Below are 16,021 nucleotides of genomic sequence, written 5' to 3'. Positions count from 1 at the left end.
ATGGTTTTTTGCCTCTCCTGAAAAGTGTCGATTTTGAGTTATTCCCTTTTTCACTGGAGGCACTGATATTCGGGAGTTGCTCAACTTGTTCATCACTATTCTTTAGTCTTTGTAATACTTTGTTGAAACCCGACCTAAAAACAAAATTGGTGAGGCGAGGCGATAAGAAAAATATTATACATTTCATGACAACACGCAGGAGGATATACAATCACGACTATGCAATAAAGCATTGTCATTAAATATTCACGACGCGGCGGCGGTTCATTGGATAATTGTGTAAAGAATTATATTTTTTACCCAGAAATGTGCGCTTGAAAAGCTTTAGCACAAAGAGAGTTTACTTTTTGAGATCATTGAGTGATTTTTTCACTGTATTTTAAATGTCAAAATATATGGCGTAAAACGTAACGCAATTCTAACTTCAAACTGAGGATTCTTTCTGGACCTTTTGGAGGGAAAAGTGTCGTTTTTATTTTGACTTTCAACTATTTTTGAAATCTAGTTTTAAGTGGAATAGTGCTATTGTGCCTTAATCGAAGATTAAAACGCGAAATTATACGAATCTCGAACTAAAATACCCGTATCGGCCCGTTTTAAGGAATCCCGAGTCAATCCAAGCACGCCGCCTCAAATTGCCTATCCTCTTTGTGGCGGCCATATTTACAGAAACATTTAAACTTCATGTTAGGCTGTCGGCTTTGCCAAAGCCTTCATAAAAAAAAAAACTTCAAACTGACAAAAGAAGCGGATTGTTATTTTGTCCGCATTAAATAAAAATACATTTATGCCCTTAAAGATTGCTTAAATCTTGATTTAAAATGTCTCTAGACGTACAGGGAACGTTTGTGTCTCAGAAGATCAATAAAATCAGGTGGATACCTGAAGATTACGTTGAAACAAAGTGTTTTTTAACTGGAAGTTGGGACGACTACACAAATTTTGTCAAAGTTTGGTCATTTGAGAAACCCCACGAAGATGATGATGATGATGTGGAGTATCCTCGTACATTATCGGAGTACACTGTGGAAGATGACGTTACGCAAATAAAGTTCACAGAAAAGAATAAAATAGCCGTATCTACGTCCGATGGAGAGGTTATTTTGCTTGCAATAAGCGCGTATGAGAAGGATATGCCGTTGAAGGAAGTGTTTCACTGGAAAAATTTACATAATTTTGGGTGAGATTTATACCTTTTTTAATTTGAATATAGAATCTGCTGATATATAAAATCCATAATGACCAAATTTCATTCTGCCCCACAACCACAAGTATTTTGTAATTTTTATGTTTTTTCGAAAATAGTGAACTGTAGACGTAATATACATAATGTTAAATAGAGTTAACCAGCCTGTTTACCTTTACCATGATTACCTAGTTCCTCCAGTAGTTCGAAATGACATTTTCCGGAAATAATGTTTGGTCGAAATTTCATAACCTCAAAAGTAATTTTGAGAGGAAAATGTTTTTTCCATTAAACCTAACTTAACCTAACCGAACCTAATTGTGTCTTTGCAATAAACATTCAACATATCCTGAAAGAACAACTGTTTCATTATAATTCGGTTTTTGGTCTAATGAAAATTTGAACAAACATAATTTCGGATAAAAAAATTTCGACATTGTTATAGGTTATCCTTTACCATACCATACTGTAGATCTCTAGAAGTTATGTGAAATTTTAGTTTTTCTCAAGTATATCTTCGACTGGTATTAGTACAGGTGAACACTGCCATGTAGTTGCCTGCTTATCAATATTCTACAGAATATGTCAAGGACAGTGTGCGATGGAATTTCCCCTTTCTATCATTGCGGGACTAGACATCGACTGGGGTTCCAATGTGATTATTATAATAAAACAAATGCATTTCCTATATGTAACAATCGCGAAAACCTAAGAACTCGAAATGCATTTCACTTTCACATTTATATGGCGAACAGCTACAGAGTGGAATTCCCTGCCTGGAGACTTGTTCCCTGAATGTTATGATTTGAGCCTTACAAGGCGAGAGTGATTAGGCATCATTTAGGTGTGCATACACTGTCAACCTCAAATATCACTTTCCAACAGGTGAGGTGAAGATTACATGAGCACATTTTTTAATAAAAAAACCTAATCAGAATATATCCCCCTTGTATCCTTCTTTGGGTATAAATGCCTTTTTATATTTTGCTAAGACAATGTCACATCTTTCAACTGAGCCAACACCCTCTTTTCAGTCTCTGCATCTGTACCAAACCATGTACCCACAAGTATGGGGTGTAACATACTTCGAACCCTGTTATTATGTGGGACGCACTATAAGTTTCCAGAATGAATAAGAAAAAATACTATAAATGGTCAGAGATTAATTTCTTGTTTCTCAAAATATTGTCCGTTTGCGTTAATGCACTTTTTCATACAAATGAACCAATTTTGAAAACATTTATGCCACTCCTCCGTGACAATGTCTGAAACATATTTTTCATACTCTGCGACAGCCCCTTCAGGTGATGAAAATCGTTGACCACGTAACTGCATCTTAATTTTTGAAAATAAATAAAAGTCACAAGGTGCCTGCTGGGAGCTTTAAGTGGCACTGCAACTGTTATGAACTGGCATGTGGCTTACCACCAGGTGCACAACTTGCTTGTCCCGTCTCTTGATATTATAAAAATAAAACATGAAAAAGACATTGTATGTTTCACACCAAAGTTTCAAGAAGGAAAATGCGCAATGTTTTTATCTCTTTTGCATGGACATAAAGAACTGAAGGACTTCCTTGGCAGGCTTTTTATGTCCTCTCGTTGTGGCCTGTGCCTTCCCAGTATGGAACTTTGTACACCCATCAGAATTAGGTGGTGATTAACTAACTAGCCTATTATGAAATTAAAATCTTTAATTTTCTTAAATCTTTTCTCATATTTCACATAAATATGTACAATTTGAGATTTTTTCGTGAAATAACTGCACTAGTTTTTATAATGATTATTATTACAAAGATTGAACACTAAAAAAAACTATTTTAACCCGATGGGCTGAGCAGCCGAGAATGCTGACAAATCCAGTACAAAGATTTTTAACAAAAAAAATCACAAATAATACATTTGTTCAAAAAGCGACGGTCTGCGATTGCGTCGGTTGAAGCACTAAAGGCTGCGGTGAAGGTTCTAAAATCTCTCACTAGATGTCACTAGTGGCTCAGAATGCCGACAGGTCCAGTACAAAGATCTTTAACAAAAAGACATACGAAAGTTTCGACTAATCGATAATTTGACCCGTACCTCAGTTGGTAAGAGCAATACTACAGTGCAGTATGGTCATATTCGTTCTTTTTTAACAATCATAATAAATATGTATAGCTTTCTACTTTCAATTAAGCAGTGTCTCACTAGATTTTTCTTTCTTATTCTAGCTCAGAGCAGTGTTCATGTACGTCTTTAGACACAATAGAAGGCGACATAGTGTCCATAGGTGAAGATGGCCATATCAACATTCTCAGCGGACGGAGAGGAGACATCACACGCTCTATCAAAGAAGCTGATAGCTGCTCTTTACATTCTGTTTGCTTTTTTAAACATAATGAAGTAAGTTTACTAGACTATTTTGCTATTACTTGAATGGGCGTTGTGACAAAAATTTAAAACCGAGAAAATAATGTTTAATGAAATTAAATTTACAATATCTACTTCCTCTTGTGGTAACTTCATACCTTATCTACCTAGGAAAAAACAAAACTAGTGACAGATCAGCCTTTTTTTGCTGATCATAGCATATATAACAAGTATAAATAACAATTATTTTATGAAAAATTTTCACATGCGCCCTTTCAACTAACAGCGGCAGTATTTATATCCAGAACGTACTAAAATCTGATAAGTTAGTAGTTTATAATATTATTTTTTATGATGACGGTTCAACGGTTTGCAGTCTGGACACTAGACGAAGGTTCGGTTCCCGGTAGGTTCAAGTTGAGAAATTAACTTTTCTAAGTTGGTGTTCTGGCTAGTGCACCAGAGTGAATCCGTTGCTTTGGTACTCATAGTGCAGGGAATTCCTCTAGTGTGAGACTAGGCAATTAATTGGTATAATATCTTTATTTATCAAATAAATGAAGCATTACAAAATTGTGATGCTCCGGCTTCCAAACAGGTATGATAATGTATCTTGGAAATCAGATTCTTCCCAATAAACACAATCACAAGAGATCTATTGTACGACTTAAAGTAAGAAATAAAGGCATGATAATAATGACACTAAAATAAGTAAATAAACAACAAAGACTGGCTTTTACGCGTGAAGTGAAGTGAATGATGTAGTTGAGTCACATTATTCATTATTACATTATTTGGTTTATTTTTATTAATTCTGTGGCTCTAGTGAAAACGTGTAAAAATCTAATAAGCCAAAATTTAACAAGGAAACATGAAAAACAGTTAACGCCTAATATCATATTGAGCTTAGAATTATTAATTATAGAATTGATCTATAGTAAAATTGAACATATAATACAACATAAACAAAGAAAAAATAGTTTATTTATTTCTTAAAAAGAGGCAACAGATTTACAATGACACCAGCCCACAGTGTTAAAAATCCTGTCTGTTGAGACGTTTTGAGGAAGCTTAATAAATGATGCATTTTATTATTGTCAATGCAGGACGAAAGCTCTTGTGTACATACCAATTTTATACGGTTTTAAAGATTTCACCAAATTTGCTTTGAAGTAAATTTCTTCAAAGTAAATTTGGTGAAATTACAGGCACTTGGGACTCGTCAACTTATGGCTAAAAAGAATTTAAATTTCAGTAATAGAATTATTGCTTTTTACGAACATTCCACAGTTCCAATATGTTATTGCTAAGTTTCACCCAAAATGTCTCGACTGGCAGTATTTTTTAACACTGCAGCCATATATGCCATTTAACTCCATTGTGCCCATTATGACAAAATTCTATTTTATAATGATGAAAACAGCATTAAAATATTAAACAATACATTAAATAAATAATTTCTAAATATCCATTCAATAATAATTTAATTACAGACAATAGCGACATCATCAACTTTCGTCATGGCTGGTAGCTGTAAAGTTACTTAACTGAGTGACGAAATACTTTCATGGATTTCTCATAGATGGCGCTACGACTAAAAAGTCATTAAAAACCAAATACAAAGATCCAACAAACAAGCACATGGAAAAATTCGTGAAGTCCGTTGGTTCGTTCCGTGGCTTAGTTGGCATAGCGTCTGCCACGGTTTGCTAGAAGACGTCGGTTCGAATCCGGCCGGACCAAAGGAATTTGTAGGAATGTATTTCTACTAATAATTATAACACTATATTGTTCAGTATGTTTTTTAAATTTATTTGTTCAAAAATATGACTTGGAATCATTGACTTACAAATAAATGGACGACGGGTCTAATACAAAAACCACGAAAAAAATGTCCCAAGTCAACCTATTCGAAATTTAAATTGTAATGTCATCGCAGTATCGCGCTATCGGTAGAACAAATGAAGACTAAAGCGGAGTGTCGCGCTCTGTATACGATTTTAGCGCCTTACAAGTGCGGACACTTTTTAGCGCGGACCCGACGTCCATATAATTGTAAGTCAATGCTTGGAATGGTGATATTTTATTATTGAGGACTTAAATCGTTTTAACAATCGTAATCAAATAATTTATTTATCTATTATTTATCTCTTTACAGCTAATAACAGGCAACATTCGCGGTCATATGAAGATTTGGGATCTTCGGTCTCCAGAAGACAAACCTGCTGCATCATTTCTTCTAGCTGGAGATGAAGCGGCTGCCACCTGCATTGTTAACCATCCTACTCAGCCACATATAGTTCTTGCGGGCTCAGAATCTGGAGCACTAGCTGTATGGGATCTACGTGTGAACTCATTCCCAACATCTCTACTTAATGCTCATGCTGCTGGTGTGTCAGAAATGCAATTCCACCCTGAAAACCCTCATAAACTAATTTCATGCTCTGTTAGCGGAGAGATATGGGACTGGAACATGGAATCGCTGACCAAAAGTACAAAAGGCCCTGATAATCAACCGTCTACATGGATGCCCTTGGAGGATAAAAGCCCTATGATGGTAAACTCACTCATGCCAACGCTACATAAGGCAATTAACACTCTCGATTGTGACAGAGGAAGGATCCTTTGTGGTGCTGATAATGAAGCCGTGTATTTAATGAAGAATTACAAATATTGATTGGTCAGTTACGTAATAAAACAGGTTCTTTTTAAATACAGGTATTTTTATTTATTGAAGTAAATACACTTAGAAATATTATTATATCAAGTTTATAAACTAAACACCAAGTCAGTCTTTGCTTGCCTAGTCAAAGTATTGGTAAAATATTATACAATAACGTTTTGAAATAGTTCTTACAGGTTTGGAATAAAATTTACAAGTAAATTACAAAATATCAATAAAAGGCACCATGGTGAAAACACAAACGCTGCAATCTTGCCAAACGGTAACTTTTCCAACTAAACCGAAACTCAATGGCACCATGATTTTGTTATTTTAATGTAATATAAGTAATTTAATTAAACAAGAAGTGATTACATAGTGGGAACAGCCTTAATAAACTGGAACAAGATATCTTCATGAAAATATCACTAAACAAAATTAAGAAGTAGCTGATATTTGGCATCTTATTCACATTTCTATACCACACTAAATGCGTTAACAATACAATTAACACGGAGTATATGCATGTATTACATTAAAAATATATCACTCAAACCATAATATTGTTCAGGAATAAAACAGACACAGCACAACAGGACAGATATATCCGTTGTCCTTAATACATGAGCACCATATGGATTGGTCCATTAAATCAGAGGTATTCTGATCGTGTCCAAGTCCTTAATTAATCTCTGATGGGTTTGGTCTCCATTGACCATCAAAGGTATGTGCAACTCAGCCGTAACCTCGATTAGGGCATATTCAAGTATGGTGGTTTCTACGGTGTGGATGTGGTTTCCTCTGGGAGGTGGTGTAGAGCGAGGCAGGCACAGTCCATAGTTGCTCGCTCCACCGCATGAGTGCTTCTGTCACATGGCAGCTGTTCGCGGCTGTCGCTAGCTGCGTCTCCAGGCTGTCTGATAGCTTGATCAGGAGGCTAGAATAAACAATACGAGATTAGGAACACAAATTGTCTGATATCTATATAATCTATATAATATCATCGTTAGATCATTATGCGTCCTGCTCTTGGCCAATGGCCTCAATAGTACCGTCAAGATGGTAATAAAACTGCTTAGAAGATTCGTTTTTTTTTTCTAAAGAAACTTGTAGTCAAATAAGTACATCGATAACTCCGTGAAACGGAAAGACCAAGTATTCTAGATGTCAGATGTGACTTATTATCTACGTTTAACTTTGACAGTTAGGTACCAAAGAAGTTTTGAAAGTCACGCGCCATTTTCGTTGTGCGGAGTTTCAAAATGGCCGCCATAAAGCCAAACAATGATATTACTGAAGACAAACGATATCCCACGAAAAAATGTCACAAAATTAGACTATTGAAGAAAAATTTCAATCTAAGATCTGGCAGAATGGTTAATTAGACGCCTTAACCTGTCCCGAAGGATGAAAAATTTTACTACTATTTCTTTGTGCTTCATTTTCTATTAGTGGTAACTGCTAATTGGTGAATGGTATGCCGAAGTAAATTGTTCGCTATGACAAGTTTATTTTAATTAGTCAGGACTATATTTTTATTAGATTCAAAATATGAGTATAATCCCAGTTAAATAGTTAACGAAAAAGGATTTTCAAAACAAGTCAATTCAAACAAAAAACCAAAAGTCGGGGTAACGTTAAATGGGCCCTTAAACGCAATTTACTGAGTGTTTTTCTGGTTCATAATTTTTAGTTAAATTATTCCAAGTTTGGGTACGAAAGGACAATCGCTCATCAATAAAACCTATTTCGACCAATATTATTTTTATTTTAATATATACGTAAGAACCTGAGAAGTGTACAAAGTTACCAAAATTGACTGTATGACAGTTTACAAGCTATTGTAACGATGTTAGTGCAAAATAATTGTACCTGGGCGGGAACAGCGTAGGCGCAATGATCATAGCGACGTTGTGCTCGCTCATCTTGTTGGTGTCGCTGTGGGCCACGATCTGGCGCACGAGTCGCAGCAGCTCGCGCAGCGTCGCGCGCTGCTCCGGCGGCAGCAGCAGCACCAGCAGGTTCAGGGCTCTTCCTTGCGTTGTGCCGGTTAGGGCTGAAACGAAAAACCGTGGTTTTAACAAAAGAAAAATAAGCACATGCAGAGACTAAGTGAAAATCAAGAATTCCTAAAATTCGGATTCATAATGGTATAATAAAGTCACAACAAACAACATAATACAATGATATTATACTATAATAATGTCTTTGATCGTCCTATATTATATTCGACTATTAGCGTACCTATACTCGGAGATGGTGAAACAGGCGCTAAAACAAGTACTATTTAATATAAAAATAGAACTTAAATGTTTAACGATAATTGTAAAGAATTCGGTTGGTTCTTTTTTTCATTCATACACATTTACTGGATGCTCTTAGCTCATAAAAGTAATATTAGGGGTTAAAGTATGAAATTGCCGTTTTATTGCAATAGGTTCTTTGAATTTTCATAGAATCTTCATGGTTTGAGGTTTTCGAATGAAACTTTTTTCAAATGGTTTCTGTGATTATTTTTTTTTTTTTAAATTTGAAACATTTGAATATCGACTTTCAATTGTTTTTGTTATTCAATTTAGACAAGAAAGATGGATACTGCGAAAATTCGAGTGATTTTTGAATACGAGTTCCGACGCGGAACTAACGCGGCAGAAACAGCCCGCAATATCAATGCTGCGTTTGAAGAGGGGTCTACTAATGAACGCACCGTGCGATTTTGGTTTAAACGCTTTCGTGATGGAAATTTCGACTTAAAGAACGAGCCACGAGGAAGACCGCCCACACAGGTGAATAACGATGAATTAAGAGAGATAGTGGAAGCCGATCCTAGTCAAACTATCCAGGAATTAGCGGCATGGTTTAACGTTACCTTACCCACAATATTGACTCACTTGCGTCAAATCAATAAAATAAAAAAATACGAAAAATGGGTGCCTCATGATTTGACTGATCTGCAGAAAGAAACGCGTGTTGAAACTTGTGTTGCCTTGTTGAACCGGTACAGAAATGAAGGAATATTGGATCGAATTGTAACATGTGATGAAAAGTGGATTCTTTATGATAACCGGAAAAGAAAAATGCAATGGCTGACCCCAGGTCAAATGCCACAACAGTGTCCTAAAGCAAAACTTACCAATAAAAAGGTAATGGTAACTGTTTGGTGGTCTCAGCATGGTGTTATTCACTATAGTTTTCTCCGATCTGGTCAAGCAATAACGGCAGATGTCTATTGTGCCGAACTCCGAACCATGTTGACAAAACTAGCAGTAAAACAGCCCCGACTCATGAATCGATCTTCACCATTATTGCTCCACGACAACGCGAGACCTCACACAGCACGAGAAATCATTTTGACCCTTCAGGAACTGCAGTTAGAAACCATTCGTCATCCTTCGTATTCACCAGACCTTGCTCCAACGGACTACCATATTTTTCGTGATTTGGACAATTATCTACGTGACAAGAAGTTTTCTTCCCAGGAGGCAGTACAAAATGCTTTCACACAGTTTGTGCAGTCTAGATCGTCGGAGTTCTATCGCAAAGGCATTAATAACCTTCCCATTAGATGGTAGCAATGTATAGATAATAATGGCAACTATTTTGATTAAATAAATTTGTTAAAAATTTAAAAAATAAACAATTTAGATTTTGAGTACAAATCGGCAATTTCATACTTTAACCCCTATTATTATTTTTATTATACACAATATTATGACATAAATTTAATTTCACAGTCATATAATCACTACAAAATAAATATTCTCGGCAAAACAGTGTTATTTTAGTATATAGAAATACCTACTCCTTATTTTCATTAATTGCACAATCAAATAATAAACTATATCTCTAATATTGGACAAACAAAGCGAAGTATTTGTACCCGCGTCAAAGAACATATAGCTGATGTCAAACACCGTCGCGTAAACAAGTCTGCAGTCTGCGAGCATGTCATGGATAAACCTACACATTCAATGAAGTTCGACAAACCCCAGGTCCTTGCAAAAGAATACCGTTATCTACCCAGGATGCTGCGAGAGGCCATTGAAATTAAAAAACATCCTAATTTCAACAGGGAAGATGGTTTCTCCGTACCACCAGTTTGGGATCCAGTATTTCCTCTAATGAAAAATCCCAAACAGACATAAGACTGCAGTACTAATTAATATGTTATAGTTTATTCTAATTTCTATTAATAATTAATAATAAATTGAACTTAATAAAAATTCATTCGATAAAATAATTTGTAAAACTTAATATAGCGTAAATTGGAATGTTTTCTTTGTAAAATTAAAAATAAGGTATTTAATTAATAACTATTGTAACTATAGTGAAAAAATAGTGTCGTTTGCATCAATATTAGACATAACTGGTTGAAGACTGTACCACCTCAGTCAACCGTGACCATGGGACCTGTAAAGGGCACGAAACGTCGGTTTGTTTGAAAAAACAAATATACGCGATTTAAATCCGGAAAAATAGTTTCATTTCCTATGTGTAACAATCGCGAAAACCTAAGACCTCGATAAATAATAAACTAATTTATTAAATTTCAATTTTCCACTGTACTTAGGTTACGTTTGGCGTACAGGAAATTAAAGCAAGACAAAACATATCGTCATCATATTTGACTCGACGTAAAAAGAATAAAAGCGACACAAAGAGGACACGTATCTAACAAGCCAACGCAAAAGGAATAAAAGCGACATGTATCTATAAGACTGCTAACAAATTGACTGCATGCTGTCGAGGTCTCGGATAACGACTTTACGCATTACTGCATGCAGTCGAAACCGACGCATTAACTTCATGCAGCCGAGACTGATTGCATTGCATTTAGGCAGCTAACGAATTGACTGCAAACATGCAGTCAATTTGTTTGCTGCCTGAAGAGTTGACGTAAAGGGAATATGGTCAAGAATATCTTTTAATATCGAGTTTACTCACCATAAGTGTGATAGAAGAGTCGCATCAGCTCCTGTGTGAGCGGCGGCTGGGGGAGAGCCCGTAGCAATCTCTTGAACACCGCGGCCAGGTCGTGACTGCTGGCCCGCGATAGGGCCGCTTCCACGGCGCCGCGGTCTTCGTACCATTGTCGCTCGATTAATTGACACAAGGATTCGATCTGAAAGCATAAGTCCTATTAGAAATAGTTCGTGTGAAACAATCCTAAGGCTGTTAGCAGATTTTTTTATAGTATCAAGTGACGGGACGAACAAATCAGGCGCACGCCTGATGGTAAGCAACACGCCTGTCCATAACAGTTGCAGTGCCACTCAGAACTTTAAATCGCAAAAGTCTGAGGTGCACTACCACTGCCCCCGTCACTCTGGGACCTAAATTGACAAGTCCCATGTGCCTGTAATTTCACCAGCACCTTACCCTTTAAAACCGGAACACAGTAATGCTGACATTACTGCTTGGCGGCAGAAATAGTTAAAGTGACAATACTACCCTGGACGAACTCTTTCGCAAGGACCTCTACTGCTACTAAAAGATTGACTGAAGATTATTGAAAGAATGACTTAAAAGATTGACTGCATGAAGTCGATTTTGACTGCATGCAGTTAATGCGTGAAGTCGTTACCAACTTCTTGCAGTTGAAGTCTCGAATAACGACTTCACGCATTAACTGGATGCAGTCCAAACCGACTTCATGCAACCAAAATCGTATCTGTTAGCAGCCTAAGCTGAAATATGTCTAGTGTTATAAATGCCAACTTTGAGCTCTTAAAGACCCAAAAAAAATTTGCAATCTTTATTTCTTCTTAAAAGACAGAAAAATAGCAAAAACCTCACCTTCTGCTTGTTGCCAGGCACACGCAGTAAGCCCTCATCTTGCGTTCGTGCTCGTAGAGCGGTGATGAGTGCGCGCACCACGCTTGGCACCGAGCTCCAGGTCTCCTCCCACAGGATCATATCTTTACGCAGCAGTGTCTCCAGTGCCACGCCAAAGACCGCGCCTTCTGTAAACACCGTTCACTATGTTTTAGATCCTGCCAGATGGACACTGCTATACGATATATGACATTGTGTGATTCGCAAGTATGCCATTCAACTTAAGGCATTGTTACCTTCTTTCCTTTTCTTCTTGGGCGGCTTCCTCTTCTGGAAAGGCAGCGAGTATCTATCGAACATCGTGGTTAATTCCAACCAAATAAGTGGCTGTAGGCGTTTCAACTGGGGTTCTCCGATGTTCTCAATGTCAATGGTGCTGTCGTCTTCGGGCCACTCCTCCTCGTGTTCCATCATCTGTCTGTCTAGGTTGAATTTGTGTTCGAAACTGAGTGGCTGCTGGCCAGATGCTGCGCTTTTGGCACGCGATATCGTTGTGTGTTTGTTGCTACGGTGACAGAAAAAGATATTTAAGCAGTTGCACTTTCAGGTGCGTACTAAGAACACATGTTTCCTATTCGGGTATCTAAATTGAGTAAAAAGTCAACAAAGAAACAGAACTTGTTACTTACATGAAGGGATCGTTGTCCTTCAAGATAGACCCGTTGATTCGCTCCTTGCCTATTCTTGGTCCTTGGACTGTCCCATATCTTTGGTAGCCTATCAATTCGATTCCCTCTGAAATTGGTAAACAATCCGTATTTATTAAGACTGTTGTAGTCTTCTAAAATGATGTAATTCTGTCATATAGGTACCAGGTCAACATAATAGTCAGAAAGAACATCTTACCGGTATTGCTTGCAATGTCAGCCCAGTGAAGATCGTTGGGCTTGAAGAGCTCGTGCATAGTTAGCGGAGGCGAGTCATGCTGGCCGGGGGGCGAGAGGCGTGAACGCCGCGGCGCAGCTGGTGCTGACGGTGTCCGAGCCAATGGCGCATGAGTGCCAGGTGGCGGGAAACTATCGCTGCAAACAAGAAATATGATATTAAACGCGGAGCTATGAAACCGCGAAAATACCTAATTAAACATAAATTACCTTTAACTAGAGCATAGGTAACTTGGAACAATTACTAATCGCATCAGATTACATTCAGATGACAAAGTACCAGCTTTCTATGAGTACGTATCGTTAACCATTATCAAAGAAGGCCATCTCCAAATGGTGACAAAAGACAGTGAAATATTTGTAAGATTCCCGAGATTAATGCTAGTGATGTGACCTGATTTCACTTCTGCAAAATACAACAATGAAAACCGGCACATGTAATTTATCATTCTTTTTACAGTTGCGAAAATATGCGTTATAAAGAATGCCACCGATGCCCTGAGGCAATGCGCAAAAATCAACAATAGGCATGTTCATATTATAGGTTACGGGGCAAGGTTATTTGGAGATCTTTCTCTTTTTTGTGTAATACTTACACAAAATCGGGTGGAGTAACAGCATCAGCCCACTCGGCTGGTGGACTGCCGGACCCCCCGCTTGGCAGCGAGTCCAAAGAGTCGGGAGTCGCACTCCGAGATCGAGGCTCGCTGCCACTAGAGTTCTGAAAAAAAATTACAAATTTTACGTTATACTTTTGAATTACATAATAGATGTCCTGTGAAAATCATCGAGTGTTTTTTAAGGCTTTGAAAAGTCTAATAGGATGTAGTTAAGCAAAAAGGATCCAATCCACAAAATTAAAAAAATGAGTTATGTGTGTGTATCAAACAGTTCGTAAACTCTTAGATCATCCAAAACAATCCAACATACAATCGTGAATAAATATCTTTGGACTTACATGACATTATAAGTTTTCAGCATAAAACGAGAGTGAGAAGCTCTATTAAACTTAAAACTTCCATAGGTATTTCGAAAATGACTGGATTGGATCATTTTTGTTTAACTACGGCATTTACACATATTACGTACTTTCCTCTTCATGACTACCTACATATCTTATTATCAACCCGTCAGCAATTTGCTGCTGCATATCAAACAAACCTCATGTCATTTATAGTTTTTTTTTCCTCTGACACATAAGACGTATTATTAATCGATCGTTAAGTGTCGGAAATCTGAACGTACATACATTGTGTTTTATATACACGAGTTTTTCCTGCATAGAAAGTATTAAACCACCACTCATCAACAATCGTGGGACAGCTTATAATTGCACTAATGTCTCCCACATTGAAACTCAGGAATTGCTTGTTTCTTTCTAATGGAGAGAGAAATTTAAAATTACGTATTGTCCTCACATCGTTGCGTAATTTTTGAAAGTCATCGTATACCTATTGACAATTTTATGCGAAAGCTTTTAAATCCTAATGTTTTTGAAAACGAGGGAATCTTCTACGAGTTCTTGCATAAGAACTTATGACAATTAGGCTGAATGTACAATAATCTTTGCAATTCGGACCACAACAGTCCATCATAGCGTAAAGTTTTTTTATAATATCAGTAATGGGACGAAAAAGTCGTGCGCCTGATCGTAAGCTACAAGGCGTCCATAATGCAGTGCCACTCAGAGCTATAAATCGCAAAGATGCAATGCCACTGCGCCTGTCAAACCTGAGACATGAGTTGACAAGCCAGTAATTTCTTGGCGGCAGAAATTGGTAAGGTGGCAGTACTTCATGACATACACTTTTATACTCTATTATCTTTAAAAACATGACAGTGAACACAGTTATAAGAACAGACTTCTACTAAATAACAACTTCTGAAAATGGATCATAATTAAATTACAGCAAAATAGTAGGTAATAGTTAAGAAACTACCATAACTACTTCTACAAAATACCTACTTCCTCACATTAAAACTACCTATGGCCATGTAGAGGTATCAATTAAAGAAACGTTACCGCCATTCACGTCCTTGTTTGGCGATTCATTGCACCACGAGCCGTCTTCCGGAAGGGCCAGGCCGTAATTGGGTATTAGGCTTATATTATGCATATACGTACGATTTCATTACAACGGGTGTCCAAAACTCACGCAAGAAGTAACTTTGACAGAAAACAGGTTTATAACTGCCGTCCACTAATTAAAACGCAGCTAAGTGAAAAATGGTCAAATAACCGTCTTAAATAGCAAAAAATGGAGCACAAAATTCTTTTTCAAAAACGGCTACAATTAGTTAACGAGTTCGACTTATCGGAACTTATCCTAACGATGTATAACTGAAATATCACTAAACAATTTCAGAATTCTACAACTGGGTTATGGTTTTTTATGATATCTCAAAAAAATAATTTGCCACTTTTAGTTCGCGGACGGCAGATAATTCAAAATTGTGTTGTACAAAAAAATATTTTTTATTGATCCACGAAGTACATGGTATGGGGTTATATGTGGTAAAGTATGTCGGTTAAATGGCCTCAATGGCTTTGCGGGCACATTCGCACTGCTTTCATGAAATGTTTGATGACCATTCTGCATAACTATGGTTGAATTTCGTTGATACAGAGCTCTCAATTTCCTCATTCAAGGCGTGGATGGTCGTGGCCTTGTTAACATAAACCTTCGGCTTCAAAAAACCTCAAAACTCTGTGTTACGAGTGTGGCTATATAATGGAAGAGTGTCATAGAAACAATATGGACATTCAAACATTGACTTACAAATAAATAGACGACGGGTCTAATACAAAAACCACGAAAAAAATGTCCCAAGTCAACCTATTTAAACGTAGTGACATGTAAAGGAATATGAAAAAGCTAAAACGTTGAATTTAAATTGTAATGTCATCGCAGTACTGTCTAATTCTGCTTGCTTCGCTGTCAGTCGAACAAACGAAGACTAAAGCGTGAAGAACGCTCTGTATACGATTTTAACGCCCTACAAGTGCGGACACTTTTTAGCGCGGACCCGACGTCCATGTAATTGTAAGTCAATGCATTCAAAGGTTTTTTTTTAATGACTTAAAGAAAAGGAGTAGGTTTCCAAT

General features: G+C 37.1%; 2 protein-coding genes across 3 annotated transcripts in view; one reads left to right on the top strand and one right to left on the bottom strand.

Annotated features, from left to right (window-relative positions):
• The first annotated feature begins 766 nt into the window (after window positions 1–766).
• LOC113230093 (nucleoporin Nup43) lies at window positions 767–6,472 on the top strand. Its single transcript, XM_026463850.1, has 3 exons — window positions 767–1,180; window positions 3,396–3,567; window positions 5,693–6,472. The coding sequence occupies exons 1-3, from the start codon at window positions 822–824 to the stop codon at window positions 6,209–6,211; spliced, it is 1,050 nt and encodes a 349-aa protein (XP_026319635.1). The 5' UTR covers window positions 767–821; the 3' UTR covers window positions 6,212–6,472.
• Window positions 6,473–6,812: 340 nt separating this feature from the next.
• LOC113230092 (rho GTPase-activating protein conundrum) overlaps window positions 6,813–16,021 on the bottom strand; it is a 117,344-nt gene continuing 108,135 nt past the window's right edge. Inside the window, exons 4-11 of one of the 2 annotated variants that reach the window (XM_026463848.1) lie at window positions 13,512–13,636; window positions 12,878–13,053; window positions 12,661–12,766; window positions 12,268–12,539; window positions 11,993–12,159; window positions 11,141–11,318; window positions 8,069–8,252; window positions 6,813–7,133 (exon numbers count right to left, since the gene is read on the bottom strand). In XM_026463848.1, the coding sequence (XP_026319633.1) occupies window positions 6,959–7,133; window positions 8,069–8,252; window positions 11,141–11,318; window positions 11,993–12,159; window positions 12,268–12,539; window positions 12,661–12,766; window positions 12,878–13,053; window positions 13,512–13,636 (1,383 nt within the window). In that variant the 3' untranslated portion in view covers window positions 6,813–6,958. The remainder of the gene's footprint in view (window positions 7,134–8,068; window positions 8,253–11,140; window positions 11,319–11,992; window positions 12,160–12,267; window positions 12,540–12,660; window positions 12,767–12,877; window positions 13,054–13,511; window positions 13,637–16,021) is intronic. The other variant, XM_026463849.1, reaches the window with a different exon arrangement.

The sequence above is a fragment of the Hyposmocoma kahamanoa genome, unplaced genomic scaffold (assembly GCF_003589595.1).
Source record: "Hyposmocoma kahamanoa isolate Upper Pololo Valley unplaced genomic scaffold, ASM358959v1 63, whole genome shotgun sequence".
Lineage (NCBI taxonomy): Eukaryota > Metazoa > Arthropoda > Insecta > Lepidoptera > Cosmopterigidae > Hyposmocoma > Hyposmocoma kahamanoa.
Note: the sequence above shows the minus strand (reverse complement) of the source record. Positions and strands in the feature narration are given on the sequence as shown.